The 23,324-nt window shown below is 34.0% G+C and overlaps 2 protein-coding genes across 2 annotated transcripts in view; one reads left to right on the forward strand and one right to left on the reverse strand.

Moving 5' to 3' along the window:
- The first annotated feature begins 13,916 nt into the window (after positions 1-13,916).
- Positions 13,917-16,284, forward strand: LOC108775378 (trypsin). The gene is made up of 8 exons (XM_018541718.1): positions 13,917-14,012; positions 14,081-14,185; positions 14,245-14,375; positions 14,633-14,763; positions 14,834-15,030; positions 15,163-15,297; positions 15,374-15,598; positions 15,856-16,284. The coding sequence occupies exons 1-8, from the start codon at positions 13,953-13,955 to the stop codon at positions 16,141-16,143; spliced, it is 1,272 nt and encodes a 423-aa protein (XP_018397220.1). The 5' UTR covers positions 13,917-13,952; the 3' UTR covers positions 16,144-16,284.
- A 907-nt stretch (positions 16,285-17,191) lies between these two features.
- Positions 17,192-23,324, reverse strand: part of nudC (nuclear distribution C, dynein complex regulator) — an 86,848-nt gene continuing 80,715 nt past the window's right edge. The window contains exons 5-7 of the mRNA XM_018541943.1: positions 18,347-18,541; positions 17,656-17,858; positions 17,192-17,558 (exon numbers count right to left, since the gene is read on the reverse strand). Of these exons, the coding sequence (XP_018397445.1) occupies positions 17,507-17,558; positions 17,656-17,858; positions 18,347-18,541 (450 nt within the window). The 3' untranslated portion in view covers positions 17,192-17,506. The remainder of the gene's footprint in view (positions 17,559-17,655; positions 17,859-18,346; positions 18,542-23,324) is intronic.

Below are 23,324 nucleotides of genomic sequence, written 5' to 3' on the forward strand. Positions count from 1 at the left end.
ACGCCGGGCCCAACGTTTACAGGAAACGAGCGGCAGCACGTCGCGATCATGACGCGATGCGTCCGCAACAGAAGCACTACCGGGCTGACCCGCCGACGAATGCGTCTCCGTCGCCGTCGAACCGTCTGCGCTCGTCGTCCTGCTGGCTGCGATCCACCGATTCAATTCCGGGCATGATCGCCGGTGACACCGCCACGATCTTCCGAGTCCTCGTTGTCCTGCTCGCCCTCGGTTACGCGGTCACCGCTAATAGTCTGGTAAGTGCTTCATATACGGAAAGAACGATTTTACCGAAGATCAAAAAATCTAACTAGATACAGATCTAAGAGTGGATTGCCCAATTATGATACTCAAACTGGTTGCTATAATGCTGCCAAATTTTTTTGCAGCATTACTCATCACGAATTTCCTACATAATTACCTTAATAGTCTCCAACGAAATTATTTTTAGATGTATTTAATCTTAATATCTATTTAAATTTTTTAATACTTTCATAAAATCGTTCTTTTTATGTACATATCGATAACATAAATAAAAGGTGTTAGGATTATAAAATTTTAATTCTTTGGATTTCTTAGATGCGTGTAATATTAGAAGATAAATGTAATTGAAAAAATGTAATTGCAACGTTAATATCTATTTTATCGCAACTTTTTTATGGTTGTTAATAATAATCAAAAATATGAAATTAAAATAGTATTTAAATTGAATGCGATGAACGAAATTTTAGATTTAAACATTATAGGAATATATAGATCATAATTATTGATGGTAAAATATGAAATATTATATAGATTGTAAGTATGCAGTTTCTACAAATTTTTATTGAATTTGAAATCAATTATTTATCAGATAATGATTATTTGAGCATATATGTTTGCAAAAATTAGAAGCTGCGTAGAATCGCATCATTAGCTGAAAGGTCTCTGGTAACTACTATCTGCAGCACAGTGAGCAATAGTTTTCATGATTACGATGCGTTCAGCCTCTAGGGATGCAGAAGTATCGACCTCGCATCGTATTACGGGAAGCAAGGACTTTCCTGGTCGATCGATTATTGATCGTAAAATCGTTTAGCTGGGAAAAACAGGGTATTACACGTACCTTATATCCAGCTAATGTACTGTAATTTTGGATATTTATCGTGTACAAGTTTACTTAATTGGTTTGCCGAATCGTATCTGGTAATATCTAGCCGGCAGTCGGTCGGTTAATATACACCGTAATTTCAGAAAGCGCGTGTAATCTCGTGCTTCAAATTTGATGTAGACTAAATTGATATTGACTTGGATAACATAAATTTACGAAAAATTATACTTAATCTCGAGTTGCCGCTACGCTTACATAGGCTGTATACTACAATTTTATATGTCCGCTACTATTCACTTAATAAACTGAAAACTTTAAATTACGCGTAAATAAATACTTTCAAATTTATTCAGTGGAAATAAAATTGAACGTTCTGGAAAGGGCGTAGCACAAAAATTAAAATTGTCATAAGTGCAGCGCGCGTAATTAGTATATAAAAAGAAAATATTTTTATACTAAACTCATTTAAAACAAACCCAGATTAATGTAGTCAATTTATCAAAAGTAAATTGGTGATTAGTAGGTAGATTAAGGAAGATGGAAAGACTCAAGAGGCCTAAAGCAACCGATAAAGCATCGTGTCAGCAGGAACCTAGCAATACTAGCGCAATTATCAACCAAAGTGGAGAAACCTCATTTTAGCTAAGCACGTCGGGATAATTACTGTAATTTTGTTTCGTGGCCATTTTTAGGTTACAATAATCATTTACAGTTTCGAGGTTAATATGCCGCCACATAAACTAGTTCTATCGCTAGGCCGGTAATAACATTGCTTGAAATCCTTATTTTACTGTAATCACTATACGAGTTAAAGAGTTTAAAAAGAGTTACGTCCAGGCGCGGGAATCAACGAGGTATTTATAAATTTCGCAAAACATAAGGTTCCGTTACGAGCAAAACTGAAGCAACTATAATGAAAATTATGTATATATGAACTTTGTTAGGATGAATATTAGTTGGATAAAATACATACTACACAAGAGAACGCGGAAGCGTGATATCCTAAAGTTAAGTGGCAACTGTCAATTTATCTTACTATAATGTAGAACACGCATCGTGTTTGTTGTGTAAAGTTTCTTTTTTTCTTAATCATATATATTGCAAACACAATTCACAAAGTCGATTATTGCGGTGTATTGGAATATTTTGAAAAGTTTTGCAACATATACATTTAGCGACTGTTTTAACGATTATTATCTTGAATGTATTCAAGATTTTGGGGGGCGTTTATCAATTCTGTTGTCGTATAAAAAAGTAATTTTTTGAATTAATGAATTATAAATATTTTATAGAGCTTAGAATGTTTCCTTCTCATTCTTGATTCTAAATGGAAAAAAATGTTAGATTATGTAAATCATAAATTTCCCTTTTTCCTGAAAAAAGTTAAGGCAGTTATTAAAACAAAATGCAGCTATAACTGGAGTACTCATTAATATATTCCATTTTTCAATTAAAAAATCTTGCGAAAACTTTTCTCGTGTATCGGACACTTTAAGTAACGGAAATTCTAGAAATTACTTAGGCACACAATCATAACGAGAAGGAAAAACATTTTATGTGACAACAATAAAGTTATTTAGAAGTATAAAGTTGTAGTTTTGTACGCTGAAAAAAGAGTGTCTGACTATATTAATTAAAATTTTTGTTGAAAATGGATAAATAAAAATTTTCTGGTTGAATCTATTGTAATTCTAGTTAAAATAAATCAGAATTCTGATTAATAGAATATGTTCATACATTTTCAACCAGAATTTTTTCTCAATGTATAAAAATAAAAAAAATGAATAAAAAAATTCTCGGAGAGAAATCCTCTATTTCTGGATACACTCACGATCATAATGAGTTTGTATCGAAATTGCACGTTCGAGAATGCCAATTTTCACCAATAAAATCCTCGTCAGTTGTAGCGAGGCGGGTTATATTTGGCCGAACGAATGCCACTTCGGCTGTTTCGATACACATATGTACATACATGACGTTACTGTGCGTGGATGATATCACGTCGTAATCGGGCATCCGCAAAATCATTGCAGGGTTATCGTGCCAGGCACGGTCGTTTGGTTGGTCATGCCAAATGATCGCACCAGTTATCACAATCGATATCGGATTCTCCGTATCCTACAGCTAGACGAAAAGAGGAAAAGAATAGGAAGATCAGTGCATTCGTACATGTGTGGACAACAGATAAGGAAACATATAAGCGTGTATCTGAGTCCAATAGCGTACGTCGAATAATCAATTTATGACACGGTCAGTGTCAAGATAGTCGTCGCGCCAGATACTCTATAGTGGTTGGAAGAGCAACATTGTTCCCATCTTCGACTTCATGTCAACTTGTCAACTATAAATTCGAGTTTGTCGAAAATAATCGAACGACAGATATTTGTTTCTCTAGTTTATCCGGCAGCGATATCGCGATCGTGGTATTTGGAACGTGTGTTTTTACAGCGATCTCTCCGCATCCATTTTACCGAGCGGAGGTCTGTTTATTGCTACTTCGACTAGAGGTGACGTTTGCGAGCTAGGTAGGAAGTCCCGAGGAAACTTAACTGCATCGTCCTTTCTGCTCGTTTATTAACATGTGCCGTGTCATGTAAATATTACCGATACGTTTTCTTCAGATGTCGTTAAGTACCTTGATGTATCGTTTCTCTCTAGATAAGTTTAAATATTGTACAGTATCATCACTAAATTCAAGTACACTCTGACAACAACGTGTTTCACACAAGTTAAGACATTAGGATGGTTTTCTTGAACAACAGTGAATTTATGATATTCCTCGTGATAGAGACAGCTTTCATGCATTCTCATTGATCGAGAAAAATCGAAATAGTCTTGTGGCATTTTACCGTATCTGTCACCATTTCCTAAGATAATAGTCCTTTTGTCCACCTGTGCATATAAACTTTTCATCAAAGAATATATTTATGTTTCTCGTATTTGCAAAGATACGTATTTCTTCATATCGATCAACGTCTGAGCGTACATTATACAACTTTGCTTAATGTCCTATCGAGTTTTGCGACGCCAGAGAAGCGACTCATATCAATACAGTGACAGCATAATCACGCCTGCGTAATAATTCCTCCTTTCTACTACATAAAAGCAAAACAACTTCTCCTGTACACTCCTTGGCACCCCATGAAGAGGCTCCTTGCATTCTCCCGAAGAAGCTCTAAAGTTGAAGAAGCACCTTTCGCATCCCGGAGAGTTTGAATCAACCGCAGCGCCGATTTTCCAATTAACAGCCGCTTCTCGGCATTGAAGCGAGTGTAATAGTCGGACGTCCGCGAAGGAGACGTTGCATCAATCGCTGAACATCTCTTGACTTTCTATTATAACCGCGTAGGTATCACTCGTCGACGGTTGACCTCGGCCCTGTTACATGTACCACGGGCACCCCGTAGTGAAACTTCCTGTCGTGTTAACCTCGAAGATGGTCGTGTAGTCCCCGTTATTACAACGCCGAAAGGCACTGCCGGGGCATTCCAGCAGCTGTTTCCACTTTCCCAAAGAGGCAAACCTCCGCCAAACATTATCGCGAACGCAAAGACGCCGCGGTAACGGAAACCCATCGATTTTCCAAACGATTTCTCTACCGTTACGTGAGGATCATCAATCGTTTTATCGAGGAAACATTGACTCGAATAAAATATTACTAATCGTTTCGCATTTTTGCACTTAATCAAGAAAGAACGCTCTTTTATCATTTAAATCATTTAAAGGCGAATGGCTTAACAAAATTTATAGAGATAGAAAGGAAGGAGACTATACCATTTCATTTTATCGAAATATAATAGTACACTAGATATTTATGTGACGTGACTATTTATTTTTAATGTAAGTTTGTTAGCCACAGAGTGATACCAATTATAATATAATAGAAGTTCTTCGTGTATGTAGAATGAATGTAATTTATGAAAAGATAAAAAAATGTTGCGGTTGTGAAACATTTCTATAGAATGGAAAATATGGAATACCATCAATTAGTATATGTATAATATGATTTTTTACACACCGAAATATATGTATTTCGTCAAAGATTCAATTATGTCATTTGAAAGTGTCATAATCAAGACTTCCAAACTAGATTGAAGTTACAAAATTAATTACCAATTAACATACTTCTCGAAATTATAATACATATAAAGTATACACTGCTACTCGTAAATGTAATTTTTGAAATGTAGCTTTTATGGCAACGCAATAAACACTAATGACCTGTAGTTAATACCTAAGCAGACTAATATTTTGGTCGCTTCTAGAATGCAAAGTATACAAGATATCGTGATATGCCACCCTATTAATTTTTTTATAACTGCTTCCTTTTGTCTGTTATATTTATTATGATATTAAGATGAAAATATATCTAGGTATATCTCTTTTATTAGCAAAAGTTTTTTCATTATTACATAATTTTATAAAATTGTGTGTAGAATTTCGATTCGCACCCAGCCTATCCGTGCTAAATTTATCACGTTCGACAATGAATTGCCGTTTTTCGATAACAGCGAATGTTTCGAATACCGTGTCCCAAGAGACGTGTGTTTGTTAAAAAAAAAAAAAAAAAAAAAAAAAAAAAAGAAAGAAAAAGAAGTAAGGAAAAAAGAGCGAAGTCCATGCGCCGCGAGTTAAATCGCCTAATGGAGAAGCCGGCCCTTCTTTCGCTTCATTAAGTTACGCAAAAAACGTACTGGTACCGCGTGCTTTTCATTGTTGCAAGAACAACCAACACGGGAAAGACTGGAACGTCTCTTGGCACCCCGTGGAGAATCCTCTCTCCTGCGGGACCCTCCGGATCACTCGGCAGTTCCTTCTGGCGGATCCAGCTCGATTAGCTTCTTACTGTGTATCGTGACGACTACCGCGTGGAATTTCAGCCCGTTGTCGGGCAGGAAGTATGTGAGTCTCGCGGCCGATAAAAAGTTGCCGTCATCGGGGAAAGAAACGTGGTACCACGCGGGATTGACGGGAAAGAAGAGGAGGTGCGAGGGAGCGGATCTCGAGAGAGGACGAAGAGGACATAAAGGAGGACGCAGAGAATGTCGCGTACGGTTCCCTTCAGCAGCGTCCTGAGACTTGCAACCGCTTTTGAGATACGTTCGTTTCTCTCTCTCTCTCTCTCTCTCACTCCCTTTCTTTTTCTTTCTCTCATAAGATTCTTGTCGCCCGTTAGAGGCCTGTCTCTCCTCTGTTTCCATCCACCCCCATCCGCCTGTCGTTCCTCATCTTCTTCCTAATGGTTTCTTTGCCAAGACATTTCACATCGTCTGTGCCAAGACCGACGATTCCATTGTCTCGTCGTCGATGTACGCGGAGAAAGTGGTCACAGTGGAACAAATGATTAGAATTTAGCGATCGATTGGAAGTTCAATGTGTGATTGTCGAAACTCTGATTATTGGCATTCGATAACATGACAGCTCATGACGCAAATTACTGTCTCACATTTGATTCACCGATAAGGGATGTACATGACTCGCTCAAGCAAACCTCTATCGCACGTTTAAATGGAATTCGCTTAATGGCATTCGTATGTCTATGAAGAGAGAATTCACACAGTTTAAAGGTTGAGAGATTTCAAAATATTTATTGTTTCACAATTGATTTTTTGTATATCTCAAAGCAATAAATCATGCTTGATGTCATATTCATCAAGTTATACTTGGTGAGAGAAAATATTAAATCAAATTTTTAACGTTTCCAATTATCTTGTTAACGGGTAATAACATTTATAAGTTACGTTTATAAATGGCATCTCTAAATCTACAAGACAAATGCGTAAAAATAAATGATAACCGGTTAGCACGATTGGTGCACTGTTGCACGTGACATTGTGCCTTTACTTTGGATTTAGCAATCGTTGTGCATGGAGTGGGCATGTCTCGAAACAAGTTATTCCGGTATAACTCGTCTACGCACAAAGACCTGCCTTCATTAATATCGTATATTAACCGTTGTTCATGTAGGTTTTCTTCTGCTAAATGAATGTACCGTTTTCCGTAAACGTGGTCATCCTAATCGAGAGAGCGACACATTACAAATTTCATCATGAAACAAATCGCGTTGAAGTTAATTTCACAAAATCTGGTAATATTTGAATTATTCTCGCAAAAGATACACAAGTTTATTGTTATATATACATATATTCATTGGATGATCTTCATACTTTTGTATGAATCGATAAAAATAACAAATTAACGACTGCATTCGCAAAAGTTAATTGAGAATCAAGATAAAGGTACGTTTTATCTAATACAATGAGAGTAGGAGATGAGACGATGACCAGCTATTATAATAGTTCCGCATTAAGGGCGTATCAATAGAACACTCGTCTTAGCCGCGAGTGCTGATGTATCTCTGTGCAAAACCTTTCGTGCGAGCGAGTGCCAGTGTAGAGGAACAATGAGAAATTACACAGTCCTAATAATATAAAGCGGTGGCGTATACAGTGTCGAGACGGTGATCCGGAAATAACCGTAGCCATAAATGTAAACGCGTATATGTGGAAGAACGAACGAAGGGAAATAAGGAACAGCAGGTAGAAGGGATAGTTAGTGATGGTTAAAAGCGCTGCAGGTGATCTTTCTTTGTTGCCCTGAGACGATTCCATAATGACCAGTTTCACTGTCTAAATTTCTACTTAAGACGCCGATGTAAATTAACTTGAAGCTCTATTTTGAAGGAATCACGAAATCGCGTAAGCGTCTTCTCTGATATTCTTATTTTATTACTGTCGACAATGCTTATTTATATCTACAGAAAATTAAATAACGTTCATCAAAATTAATTTAGTTACTAATTCTTATTAATCTAATATACTCGTATATCTACAACACATTTCCGGTGTAAACATATGTCAGATATATAACGTACTTACTATGCGCATCGCAAATTGATACTTAATAATCGGATCCGGTCTCGGGAGATTACATCACTAAGAATATTTTTAGAAACTCAAGGTAATTGAAGGAGAAGAAAATATTACATATGAAATATAAAATGTAGCTCAATCAACCTTTCGGCACAATGACGCGAATTTATATGTATTTATGAATTAACGTATACATATACACTGCAATATACACACAAACACACACACAGTGATTAATGAATGTATAGTAAAATATAAGACACTGTCATAAATAATCTTCTTAAGACGCAATTTTCTAAATGAATATCGGTATTTAACTATGCGACAATGATTCTTGATTAGAATATTTTCGCAAGAATATTCTACTTGAACTTGCATCAGTGACTTGATTGAAATATTTTAGTATATTCTATAGACTCTCTTCAGGTAAAAAATTATTTTATTAAAAATCATTTTGTGCGTCGCATTAAGCTACATATCAAACTAAAAATAATAAATTATTATCAGAGTATAAGAAACGTGTGTCTCTAAAAGTTTATTAGAGAGATATAACAAAGAAGTAAAGTTGTGCAGCTAGTAATAAATTTTGCACACTCTCATTCTCGTTAGAAAAGCAATCGAGAAATTATGTAACATTGTGACATATTAGACGCATAATATTACCGCAAATGGATCAGAGGAAAAGATAAAGACCAAACTCGCTGCAGTGAATGGCTCAGTCACATCGCATCGCCAGAGCTGGAAAGAGAAACGGTTCTCGCGCTTCTTGAAAGGTTTGTCCATAAGGAAGCGGTTTTCATCGTGAACAACGTCGTTCATGAAATAGACGATGACTTTTTAGGACGATCCGCATACATTTATTACTGCTATTAAAAATCTAATTAAAACAGAGCAGAATTTACGAGCTCTCGTAAACTTCGACTCGAAAGAATATCGAACCCTTATATAAAGTAAGAAGAGACGCAAAAAGAGAAGTAACATTGCTACGCGCTCCGTGACGAGTGACGTGTTGTCGAACAGGCTGCGTTTTAAGGGGCATGAATTGTTCTTAATGGCTGTCGATACGCAAACTGTACGGTGTTATTGTACTTTACGATGCTGTCTATTACTTTAATCGATTGTTGGCAGGACAGAATAAACGCTGACGCGTGATTGTGAGTTGCGATCCTGTATTACGAGTCTAACATTATTTATGCAATCATCCATCGTGACAATGTCGCAATGATCATTCTGCTATATGTGCAAACGTATTCTTGTAATTATATATCTCTATAAGGCGGCGAAATCAAATGTCCCAGCTACACCAAAGTTGTAGCGCAGCCGTAATTTCTCTTGAGAACAAATGAACGAATGCATTACGTGAGATGTCAGATATATTAATCAAATTACACGATGATTGCATAAAGGAAATATTAATTTATTTGCTAGAAGTGTGTGCACCGAAAGAAAAGGTTTCTGTAACTATAATTACGTAGTCAAATATTATGATTAAGAACTCCATATTATTATTATTATCAGTCATAATAATTATATTTATAGTTCTAGATACCAAAAAATATATGGCTGAAATCATATTCTTGTAACATCATAATATTTTAACATACAATTATAGTTATAAAAACTGTTCTCTCAGTGCACGTTTTTAATATAACTTTATTAAACTAAACTTTATTAACTGCATTATTTAACTTTATTATTTAATTCAGTCAATTTTCTAATAAAATTCTTGATGTGTAAGATATAAAATAAGATCATCTACGATATCTTAGAAATCATCTTCCATCATAATAACGAGAATAGTCTTCCGATTGTCCGCGTACCATAAATCAGAGCACTCGCCATAGCGAGCATTCCGTTGACAGAGTGCGGCGAGACAACAACCGGGACCATGAGATCTCACATTGAATTTGTAGCAACCCTTCGCCGAAGAAGTCGCAAACCATTTTCGGACATTGAGCAAACTCCAACGACGTTACCATCTAGGGAAGTGTTAATTCACGAAATGTCACTCTGTCCAAATCTTGTCTCTCGTCTTCTTAGTCTATGCGAAACTATTTAAGAAAACTTTTATTTATGCAACTCATTGTCGATTTAAAGATTAGTATTATCAAAGTGATACTTGTACCTAAAGCTATAATGTTCACACTATGGTTGATTTTCTCCATAATAATTAAAAATAAACACAAATTATACATAGAAATATATAGAAACAAATTGATTTCAGCGAAATAATATTTATCGATGTAATTTAAGAAAGTGTAGGAGGTATAATGCGAGACTATGAAAACACGTTGTGGAACCCATGCGTCGATCTCGTAATATTAAAATATGCGCGGACACGGTGGGCAGACCGGCAGACCACGATACCATCTAAGGTATAGCTCAGGCGTTAGCTCGAGAAGCGACGCGCTTCCGAACCTTTCTTCGTCTACCATTCAAAACGGTCTGAATACGTTCCTTCGTACATTTACGATCCAGATTGTCAAATGATAATCTGAAACATTACAGCTATCATATCTTGAATGCATTATTATTCTTAATCGCTTATATTTGCTAATTTTTTCATTCTCTTTCTTTTTAATTTTTACAAGAGAAAAAGAAATGGTTTTATTGAAAAATTTAGCTAGATATAGTACTGAAAATAATTTTGTTCAAGATCAAAATAATACTGGGCGCTCAAACTATTATAGTTACTAAAATGTTAAAACATTTTACAGCATTATCATTTATTTTATCTGACAAAATTATTTTCAGATTTGTATGTAGCCAATTTTTTAAATAATTTAGCAAAACCGTTCCTTCCGAGCATTATTAATCTTGTGTCTGTCAATGTACATATTTTATAGACATGTTCGAATCTTAATATCAATTACACATTATTACATAAATAAATCTAAGGCGAGTTAATTTCCTTCGTGGAGTATTTTAATGTAGAGTAAAAAAAACAAGAAATATACATGGAAGAGAGAGTTTTATTAGATTATCATCTGAAATGAAAAATAAGGATCGCCCGTTACTCAGTTGCGGTTGAAAATTATCGCTCGTTATCAAGTTGCAGTTGAGAAAATCTATACGAAGTTAGTCTTCACTTTTAGAATTGACATATTTTGAGAATTGTGCTAAGTTTGTGTTACATTGTATGCTCGAATATTAAAATCATGATTTGTTTTTTAAATGTTATTAAAACACGTTTAAAAATAAGAAAAAAACAATTATTTTTAAGTTAATCCCCAATTTGTATTTTCTCAATTTTTTAAATTATGCTAGATTATGTGCTACGTTGTGCTGACATTCAGCATTCGTGAGCAAACGATGAGCAAACGAATGCATGAAGAAAAAAATCGATTTTTTAATATTGGGGGGCCAGCTTCACACGGGTCATTTAACAATTCTAGCTTAGCACAAGTAAACACAACTTTTAACAAAATCCTCGGCACAGTGATATTAAAAGCAAAAGATTATTCATATGTGTAGCCCTTTACGCTCAGCTTTTCTGTCCATGAATAAAATTTGTAGTGCTTTGATGTGAACAATACTGTATGTATGACTCGAAAGGTTTGATTGGCTGATTAAATTTCATATAAACTAGCACAGTTTTTCGCGGATGTAGATAAAGATTCCTTGATATTCGTACCATTCTTGCGTAGACCTCGTAAAGGATTTTTCAGACGATGGATGTCTCGTCAACAAGTAACATGCTCTTCGACTTTACCCCGCGGGATTGTCTTCCCTTTTAGCGGCACAAACTTTTTGCGGGATTGTCACCGAGATGCAAGGTACCGCACGTCTCAGCCTAGTTTGGACACGCTAACCTTGCCGCATACAAATTTCTCTTATTTCATTTGTTGTCCTTTTCGAGATCGCCTTTTCTTTCATTTAGTGTTTTTTTTATCTTGCGTGTTTCTTCTTTTGACAAGTAATTCCGTACTAATGAGTCATCTTTGCTTGTTTTCTATCAAACTATTTCGTTATTTCGGAGTGATTTATATGTATCCAGAAGAAGTATTATTTACGTATACAAGTTTCGATGTGTGTATCTTGTCTCTACATCGAGATATCGCTTTGTTACGTTTAATTGATGCTAATTAAATATTCACAGCACAATCAACAAATCCGGTTCGAATACACACGTAAAGTAGATTATTAATATATTTTCGATATAATATTTGAGAAGTGTCTCGAAATATTTACATAAAATAAATTCAGTAATTGGTTATCATCTCGGAATTCACGAAATGTTTCAAGATTCCAGTTACTAAAGATTCATCAGTAATTGCACATGCAGATTCATTTGCATATTTGAATTAATTAATGCATTGGGGGGACGAGCATAATTTGAATTAAAAACTCGTTCTCGCATATTCCACAAAAATTCACAGCAAAGCACATTAAACTGTAACTGTTTTTAAAGTACATACAGAGCCAGAAATATTGTTCCTATCTCGGCTTTTAAATGCGAATAATGATAATCATAATATTCACACGTTGAAAATGGATATTTAATCGCGGTTTAATCTCACTTAAAGAAGATTTCTTGGAGATTACCCGGAAGCATATATCTTATTGAAACTTGTTAAGATATTTTCGTATTTAGTAAAAACACACAAATTCAACTTATTTGCAGACTTATCAAAAATTAAAATGTCAGTAGTAATATCTTCATTTTTCTTCAAAATGTATTAACATTTTTTTTTCTGTTTAAGGTTCTTGTATAGCATAAACTTGGAAACAACTTAGATAAATATCTCTCACTTTCATCCTTCTCTAAAAATTATAAATAAGTATTATTTAAAAATAATTTAATAAAGAGCTTTGAACTATAAATAATATGTATCTAAATAAAATATACAAGTTTTCTTTTCTTCCCTATTACAAATATTTTTTCGAGGCAATTAGTTCTGATTAAATAATAGGATTATGCATCATTTTTATTTCGAACAACGCTCAGTGAGTTTCTGAAATGATGTTTCAAGCACCGTTTTGATCGCTGAATTCATGAACTATAAATGAATTATCGCGATTGCGATCAATTACTCGGAATTTCAGAATGTAGATTTCGAGGAGCTTCGAGAAGGCGCGACAGCGAAATGACAGTAATTTTGTATGCCTACGTACTTTGTCGACACGGTGACATCGTGTAACGCATGATTAGCGCCGACGACGTTACGTCGCGATGCCATTACCAGCGGGCAAATTGAGTTTAATGTCGCGACTTGGGCGTTACAACCTTGGAGCATACTAAATGATAGAACTGAATAGAGTGCTGGCCAGGCCGTATCTATTAAGTCTTTCGGTCTAGGACAGATAATTTTAAGGTAATCGTATCATCATGTAACCACTGTCGACACAGAGGCGTGACAAGTGACAAGATAATATGACGTAAAATTTTCACTGATATATTAATCCTTTAGCAAGGTTAAAACGTGAAATGACTGCAACTAGCTATTCGTTAGAATGTTCAATAATAAGAGAGACTGGGGACTGAAAATGGTTTTAGAAATATTAGCGATGTTACTGTTGTACCTTGCTACTTTTATACCCAACTTTCTCTAGTCTTAGACTTTAATAAACCAAGTTCATAATATATAACTAAAGATTATATTAAACATTAATGTTAATTAAACAACAGTACATTCAAAATAATTAAAAAAATGGTTATATCATTAACTATGTTTAAAAATTTTAGAATGAAAATAAGACATTCGTCTTTGGAGTCAAAAGCAACGTAAGCTGTCTTCATTCGATCGACCAGCTGTCTGCCGCAGAGCATTTGCCAAAGAACAGTAAGTGTATGTGCGCCAATTGATTTTCCATAAATTTCCTTATCCGATCGAAAAAATATTTTTTTTCAATATTTTCAACACACTTTAAGTATTTCTTTTATTACGTATTCTTAATCTATATTCTCACATGTCATTTTGATGACAGGAGCGACAAAGCTATCGCACTTCACAAATTGGAGCGAATGGTCGGTGTGCGATCGACACTGCATGCAAAATCGCGTCAGAAAGTGCCGATCGAAAAAAGATTGTGGGACCACTGTACTTAAGGTAAATATGCGAACTATAGTAATTACATTTTTAACAATTTTTGATTAACGCGAATTATCGTGGTACAGGAGGAACGTGGTTGTGAACATAACAGAAAGGGTCGTCAAAGACGATGCAAACAGCGCCAACGCCGGAGACGTCGACGAAGAAATGAAAAATTTCACATCGTTCAAGTAAGTCGCGGCATGCGATATTCGATTTTCGATTGCTAATGCGCGACCGTTTTCAACAGGTACCTAAAGAAGCAGAGCCCAGGCATGGAAAGCAGAAAGGCAAGAACAGTAAGGAAAACTCCAAAAGACATTATGGAAAATGGAGTAAATGGTCGCCTTGCACGAGACTGTGCACTACTCAACGTCATAGGTATTACAAAAAATTCGTAAATTACATAGGGTAAAATGGTACAATTTCGAACATGATCTAAACGACGAAATAAAATTTGAATCCAATTTTCAAAGTTCAAGTTTGATTTTTTCCTGTTTGATATTTCTTCATTCAATATTCTCCATAAAATGAGATCAGGATTACCAAACATAAAATTGAATCATTTTATTTTCAAAATTGTATTATTTTTTCGAAATTAATATTATTTATATTATCTATATATTTATTCTGCTTAGATGGTGCAGAAAGCCGGGAATTTGCGGGCGCGATGTGATACGCGAGAGCGCCTATTGCTACGTCGAAGGTAGCTTCTGCCAAAGATGGATCCATCGAAAGATTCGCGGTAGCCACGAAGAAGACGGCGATGGTAAACCTATTCTAACTCGACATTGAATATTAATAAGAAAAACGAGTAGCTAGTTTTATTGATTTTCTAGACTTGGTGTTGGACGAGTTCGAACTCAATCCTAACACCGTGGATAGCTTAGCTCCAGAGAAGAATTTAAATACTTGGAAATGCGGAGTAGCGACTCATAAAGGATCCAGACTATCATATTTCACGCGAATTATCGGCGGCCGTCCGACTGCACCTGGAAGCTGGCCATGGCAAGTGGCCGTGTTAAATCGATTTCGGGTACTTTCGCAACAAATAAACCTCATATATCTATAAATAGCAAATATAAATCCGAAATATTTTTAAACTCTCTAGGAGAAAAAAAAACTTTATAATTGTTTGGACCAAAATTAATTGCTTTTCTTTTTTCAGGAAGCTTTTTGCGGTGGAACATTGGTATCCTCAAGATGGGTATTAACCGCCGCGCATTGCATTAGAAAACGCCTTTATGTTCGTATTGGAGAGCACGATTTAACGGTGAAAGAAGGCACGGAATTAGAGCTTAGGGTACGTGCAGTAAAGAGCAGTCAAGAGCTAGATAGACAATTTTATGCCTCCGCTGATTAATTCTATGACTGCGTAGGTGGATTCGGTGACTATCCACCCAGAGTATGATGCCGATACTGTTGATAACGATGTGGCTCTACTTCGTCTACCAGTTACCTTAACCCCGTCTCCTTCGAGAGGGATTGCGTGTTTACCCACACCAAAGCAGCCCTTACCTACGAATCAGTTGTGCACTATTATCGGCTGGGGCAAGTCCAGCGTTACGGACGATTTCGGAACAGATGTGCTGCACGAAGTTAAAGTATGCAACTCAATTTAAAAAATTTGGCTATTTAATCTTTAGAGGAAGAAGCCACTGTAGTGCTGAAACAATGTTATATTTTAAAAAATATGGTACAATGAGAAATAATGAATTATGATAAATCTTACTTAAAAAAAAGCTGTAAGATTTGAAAAATATACCTTTGGCTTCTATAATTAAAGATTAACAATTTAATATATAATGAACTCACAATCGCAACTGTATACTATAGAAAAATAATACAAATTCAATTTTAGGTTCCAATAGTGTCTCCCGAGACTTGCCGAGAGGTTTATGTGGATTACAGAATAACGGATAATATGTTCTGTGCGGGTTATCGCCGTGGTAAAATGGATTCTTGCGCGGGTGACAGTGGGGGACCTCTGCTCTGCAGAGATCCTCGAAAACCCGATCATCCGTGGACAATTTTTGGTATCACTAGTTTCGGTGAAGGTTGTGGCAAACGCGGTAAATTCGGTATATACGCCAGACTATCTAATTACGTGCGTTGGATTACGAAAGTGATGAAGCAAACGGACGATTAGATTTGAGAAACACAGCAAACGTCATAACTGTATTATAATTGTAATTATAGTGTTCACGTACAAACGAGCATAGAAGTGAAAATATGACAGGCAATCGGGACATAAATTTCAAAGAGTATATCAATAACAATATTAAAACTATGTTTGAAAACACTAGATATGAAATTAGTTATGCTGTAATTTGTTACTGTATCGTATATTTCACTTTCTTCAAAAATATGTTTGTATCGTTTTAAATGTATAAGGCATCAGAGAATGAAATGTAACTTTTGGAGAAATTATCATAGTCAATACGTGTTTATCGGTAATATAAATACGTTATATGATGTATATTACATTTTTCTTATTTTGTCTGTTATTTTGAGAAACAAGTAGCTTATTACGACAGTAACTAACTCATGAGTATGTTCTATTCCGACTCTTGTCTCACATATTTCAATTTTATTAAAAATTTTAATGATTTTCTGTTATCTTTTTTGCTATTATAGAAAAAATAATGAAAAGTCAAATTCTGGTCTACTTATTATTACCAGAATATCTCTATAAAAGAATAAGAAAAGCCTCCAATTTCAGAATAATCCTTTGATGGCTAAGTCATGCAACCATAAAACAATTTTCTCTAAAGTAATGACAGTGATCTGAAATACTAAAAAAGATTTATCTTTTAATTACATATCAATGACTATTTATTAACCCTAATTGATATTCGATAATCCGTACTCGAAATTTCCTTGACTGGTATTCATAATTCCAGTGTAGTTTTTAAATTTTAACACATATATTTTTTATTGAAATTAACGCATTTAAACGATTTTTTTTTCATTTTGAATGTCAAATAAGATTATAACTTTTAAAATTATCATGTGAAAAACATTTGATATAAACAATTTTTCAATGTAATTGAAAAACTGTTTGGGTTAACTGGATTTTCGAATACGATTAAAATTAAAATAATATATTGAGAAAGAAAAATATAATAGTTATATGATTTTTATTCTTAAAATTATATCTATCTTTCATACAATTCTATCTTTTTTTCAAAGGGCTTAATAGAAGCGTAAATACAGAAATTAAACAGCTGTGCAATATTTTTTTTTTTAAGCAAGAAAAGTGTAAAGAAACTAATAAAGAAAGAATTAAGAGAATAATCGAAAAAATATTATTTTGATCGTATTATAGTAGAAAGCCGTATTATCACATAGTCTATCATTGTGCTGCCATCTTTGCAATCGCACCGACCTTCTTCTTCAATGATATGAAAACGTCGAGCATAGAAGATCGCATATTGTAGTATAATAATGAAAAGCGATACATTTCAAAAATATGTATAGTACCGGAATATTAAGTGCGTTATTAAATTATTTTAATTAAATTTACACTTTGAGAAGTCCATTTCGGGATGTTGCTCCATAAATCTGAAAAAAATTCAACAAAATGTAACAATTCATTAATTAATTTAAAATGTACATAGATATTCATATAGAGCAAAGTAAAAACATCAACGAATCTTACTTTTTGATGACATCTTGTTTCTTCTGTTCATCGGATGTTGGAAGTCCTAGTTCCTTCTGTCTCTGATCATACATCATTTTCTCTACGAGGCCTCTTGTCTCTCCATCGAGGTCAGAGAGTTTACTAGGTTCGGGGTTCACTTTCTTCGTGCTAATTTCTGGTTCACTCATTATAACATGTGCCCACCATTGCATTTTGTTTACCTGCAATCGGGAAATGTTAATTTCATCGCCAATTATAAAAAGATTATTACGTCATCAGTACGCCATAAATTAATAAAATTAACTTATAGATATATAAAATTATATCTGCTGCTAATAACGTTTTGTTTTTATCTGTTGTAAATATATATCAACATTTTCATATATTACTAAAATTAAATTATTTCATAATATAATTTGAATGTACTATCATATATGTATATCAGAGATCAATTTCGATTACAATATACTATTTCATAAAGTTTTAAATAAAAATTACAAAGCAGAATCACAAAATACTTACATGATAATCAAACACGAAATTAATTAGTTAAGTGGTTAATTAAACGTCACATTTTAAATATCAAAGAATATCGATATGTCAGATTTGTGTTACCAATAAATTGCGGTAAATCCGAGGATCGGCGAGATCAATCGAAAAAGTGGGTTTATGCGGGTGCAATCGCGTCTATTATGTACACACGACTCACCTTTTCCAGATTAATCAACAATAATTTTCCGTCCTCAATTACCCAAGTAGACTCCTCTAGTTTGACCTCGTGCGGGAAATCCCCAGCAAGAATTGGTGGATGGCCTTTCAGTCCACAGCTTAGATGTTTCTTTGCAATCGACACAACCACGTCTCTCGGTCTGGCCGAAAAGTTTATCTTTAACGGTACTCTAATCTGTAAATGAAAAAAGTGCAACTTGTGCGTTTACATGTTTTCTCGAACTCGTATCATTCACATGTGGTGGCTACGAAACTCGGATGAAAAGAAACTTCGTTGATAATTTGTCATAAAAATAAAAAGAAGGGCTCTATTTAAAAGAAACTATATATATATATATATATATATATATGTATATTTTTTTTCTTATAATTGTTTTTTATTGCAGTAATAATTAATCAATGTAATAAATTTACATTGATTTACTTTGATGCACAACAATTGTATTTCAACTTCGGCAATTCAAATCGTCGCGCAATCTATAAAACTGATAATACTATTTGTATGTTCACATATGACTATTATTCAACATCATTATCAAAGCAGAAGACCTGCTTTGACTAAAAATAACTTTTTTTTCTCTTATTTGTGTTTAACCACTTTTCGGTCTATTTCACTTAATATTGCTTAATATAATGATATGCGAAAACTCCGCATAGATTCTCATGGATAGTTGATACGCCTAAGAAAGAATGGATAGATGGGGAGGTTGAGAATTGTTCTCAGCTTGTTTTTGTCCTTCTATGATTACGATCTCGTTGCAAATCATTGTAGTCCGAATAACAATCTGTGACCTCGAGATCAGATTTCGGAAACGAAAAATCGTAATGACCTCAGAAGAAAACCTTGAACATTTGGAAGGTTCGTGGGGGCACTCGAATCTTTCGAGCTCGATCTGAAAGATGAAAGGTACATTGTAACGATTCATGAAGCGAAATGGCAAAGGTTCAGTATTTCTGGGATACACCTCATTAACCACGAAGAGTACTCGCTTTAATTGATAACAGACATATGCGACGGATCAGATCATGTCTTTGGGTTATTGGCAGTTGAAAAGAGAATCAATAGTAGATTGATCATGAGCGTGAATGATTGCTTTATGTGAAAACATTTGAATTTGGAGTACCGAACAATCGTTTTTCTATCGAGTCATCCATTTGCATGATTATCTGAATCATTATGCCAATAAAAATTATAATTATCGATAATCTCATATCATATTTATTAAAATCAAGACTGCGTAATGTATGCCAACTAGAAATATTGTGATCTTGAATTTCTAATTTAATTATCTTATCACGGACACAGTCATGTATCCGTTTGAACCTTCGCTCTGACGTGAATTATAAAATGAATAGTAAAATTCATTAATACATATTCATGTACCGTCGCGACCAAGTGGTTTCTGCGCATCGGACGTCTCTATATTTCAATTCCAATTTGTGACGGGTAAACAATTCAAGCTGCTGAAGTTTATTACGCATGCAAATCCTGCTGCATTATCTTGAACCTTCTCACGAAATTTATCGATTCACGTTACTCAAGTGACAAGCTAAGGTCTCACGCATTTACGTAATTTTTACGTTACATGGCTCACACAGCTTCTTGTAACTTGCTGCCGCATAACCCATCGCTCGCATCACGATCTTTCCAATTCCGTTTGGACTTAATTAACGTTTGAATTATTAAAAAGTAACATATTTATTTCATGTATATTTTTACTCATTACAATATTTTACGTTACATCGATTTCCAATAAGGAGATTGTAGCGGCTCACACGCGATTATCCGACTCATCTCGCAGTCACTCTCTCGTTCTTGGATTTCCAGAATGACGACAACGATGTGGCGGTGGAGCCGGGTGCACCGGTGCGTGGAAACGGATCATGGCTACCGACTTTGCGCCCGATGTTAATAAAATGGAATATCATTATAAAAGCGGCATCATGAGAAGGCAAGGAAGAAGACGGCTATAATAAAGCTACTCACTTTGTCGAGGTCTACTCTAAGTAGACTGTGACGTATACGCTTTAATAATCTTCAAAACATTTATAGAATATCCGTTATAAAGCCAAAATTCATGCATTATAATTAATCTTCAGTACATATACTGATTTTCCAGGTTTTTTTCACTACATAAGATGAATAATGTCCCGAGTTGATTTTCATCACTTTTACAACTATATTGAAAATAATAAATTATTTTTACACGTACTTTACAACTTTAAAAAATATTTGTAAAGTATTTACAAAGAGGGAAAGAATAGAGGTTATTATTTAATGCTCCTAGCATTTTAAAGAAAAGAAATGCACAAGGATACGAATAATTCAAAGTTTGTGTACGAAAGATTAAAGATGTTAAAGTTCATATTGTTATTTGCTTTTCACAATCGCAATGATACTCCGTTTCTTTTTTAAGCGATTATTTGGCAATATTTTCTCAATGATTTGCTCTAAAGTAATATTGTTATTTTCTTATGTATTCTAATACACCGGCTTTTGTTACAATTAAATTCTAAACAATATTATCGTCGAGTCACAAATGCCATATAAGCGCAGTAAACATTTATAGTTTAAAGATTAGCGTGCAAAGATCAGCTGTTCTTATGTGTATTATGATTAGCAATCACAGCTGTATTGACACAGCTTGTTCATAGGAGTTCTTGTCGAATAAAGAATAGATTATCTCTGATGACGTTATAAAGTATACTTTAAAAGCATACTTTGCGATCAAATAAGATCGTTTCAAATAATCATAGTACACAGATCTTATTGTTCGCTTTCTTCCGCGTTTACTCTCATAAATTATTTTATTTCAAATGTTTATAAAAGATTCCATTAACATATTATTAATTTTATCTTATGCAAAAATTAACTAACACCTATGGTCGATTATTTTTCTAACGTATCATTTTAACGTATTATATTTAAAAAAATTTAATAAGAACAATATTTCGTTTATAAAAAAATTTTTTTTAAATAAATAAAAAGTGAAAGATAGATACACATACACAATTACAGACCATACTAATAATTATTTTATCAATTTTAAACTTTAACAATTTCACAAGGTGATTTAAATTGTTTTTCTTTCTAACAAGAAGAAGCAAAACCAAGTGAATTTGTCAATAATGTTCGGACAAACAAAAGCATAAATACTCCGGTCAATAATATGTTAAGATACAAATTCTCAAAATATAGCATAAAGAAAAATATCGTTTGCTCATTGTTTATATGCATACCATTTTATTGCTATTTTTATCATTTTGACCTAACACCTGCATAAAACAAATGTATTGTATTAATGCTGCTCGTAACTACAAAGCTTGCAAAACGCTTATTCTTACCGCCGTGTGGCATCAAGATTGAGTATGTAAGATTTTTTAAAGATGTGTATGAGTTTTAAAAATAACACGAAGATTGCACATTGTACGAATTCATAGTCTCGAAGTAGTGACGAAGCTCCGTTCGAGACCTCGGCATTCAACTTATTAACGTGAACAGGCGAACGTGACTTCGAAGGTTATTACGGCCGTGCATCGCCTCGTTCGTGAATAACCGATTTATTTGGCACTTCGTCGAAATCCTTGATACTAAAGAATCGGATACATTTTACTCGTTTGTGTAACCGAATAGTTCGTTTATTACTCAGAGTATCGAATAACATGCCTCTTTCCGACGCACGTCAAGATTGACATTTGTATTCGCGATTCGATATCACGCGATATATAAACGTGAAATAAGACTTTTCTATTTAGATATGAGTGATTTCTGGTAGTAGATACGTTAAAATAAAATTAATCGCAATCAGCGGATAATCATACAGACTTAATGAATGAATATGACATCTCAAGAAGACACTAAGGATGATTGCAAGATACAAATAAAAATATACGTGAATAAAATTGACATACTATTTAGATAACTACAAAAAAATAGTTTAGCAAAATAACTACTCTTAAATAACCACTGTAATATAACTACTTTTCAGGATCAAAAATATTTATCCGCTTTTATATTTTATAGTTTGTTTCATATATTTCATCTTTAATTAAAAGCCAATTTTTCGTTTTATTCTTTTATTTCATTGCAGCTTCTGATAGAAATACGTAATGTTAAAGGCGATTAAAATAAATTTTAAAAAAATTTGGTGGATTACGGTATCATCATGTTAGAAAAAGGATACATCTTCATTTATCGACTTGATATTAAGATTACTTTGTACATTTTTAAATTAGTAAAAGCACATTAAAAAAATAATGGACACTGATTATAAATAATATCGAAAAAAATTATCGGAAAGAATGTTAAAGCGTAACAAATTGCTAATTGTAATTTCGAACAAAATAAAAATTTTGCGAAACAGTAGTGAAATATTAAAGAAAAAACGATGAGAATAATTTGTATAAAGATGGCTATTTATATTGACGGATTCCATTTATACCTATTAGCGTGAATAAAGATTAATTCATAAATGCTTATTCTAGAGTCAAATGAACGTGAAGTAAGGTAATAAAGTGCATACAGTAATTGACTCTACGTGAATCTTTAAATATTCATAGATGATAACAGACAGATAAAGGAAAATCTTGTCTGATGAACATGGTACAATAAAAGACTGAGAATAAAATAAGCATTCGAATGTCGTTTAATGTCAATCTGCATGGCTTTACATAACATGTTACGAATTATCATCCAACCATAAAATTATTCTAGTACGTTTAATTATATTTTATTGGAAATTTCCACAGAAATCTTCAGGATATCTATTCTCGATTGACGCAAAAAGATTTTGTCATACTGTCGTAATGATATTGTATTCTATAGTAATGCCTATCGAATGCGGTTAATACAAGATGTTTCTCACGTTGTTAATAACGCAAAATCTGGTATTTAAATTAGCAATTATCCACACAAATGGTGTCTCACGTTTTTCATAATCAGCCTGTTATGGCAAAAG

This window comes from Cyphomyrmex costatus, unplaced genomic scaffold (genome assembly GCF_001594065.2).
Source record: "Cyphomyrmex costatus isolate MS0001 unplaced genomic scaffold, Ccosl1.0 scaffold30, whole genome shotgun sequence".
Lineage (NCBI taxonomy): Eukaryota > Metazoa > Arthropoda > Insecta > Hymenoptera > Formicidae > Cyphomyrmex > Cyphomyrmex costatus.

Coding starts and splice junctions, on each gene's coding strand:
- LOC108775378 (XM_018541718.1), top strand. CDS start 13,953: ATGCAAAATCGCGTCAGAAAGTGCCGATCGAAAAAAGATTGTGGGACC. Junction 14,186..14,244: donor AAAAATTTCACATCGTTCAA/GTAAGTCGCGGC, acceptor CGTTTTCAACAG/GTACCTAAAGAAGCAGAGCC. Junction 14,376..14,632: donor TGCACTACTCAACGTCATAG/GTATTACAAAAA, acceptor TATTCTGCTTAG/ATGGTGCAGAAAGCCGGGAA.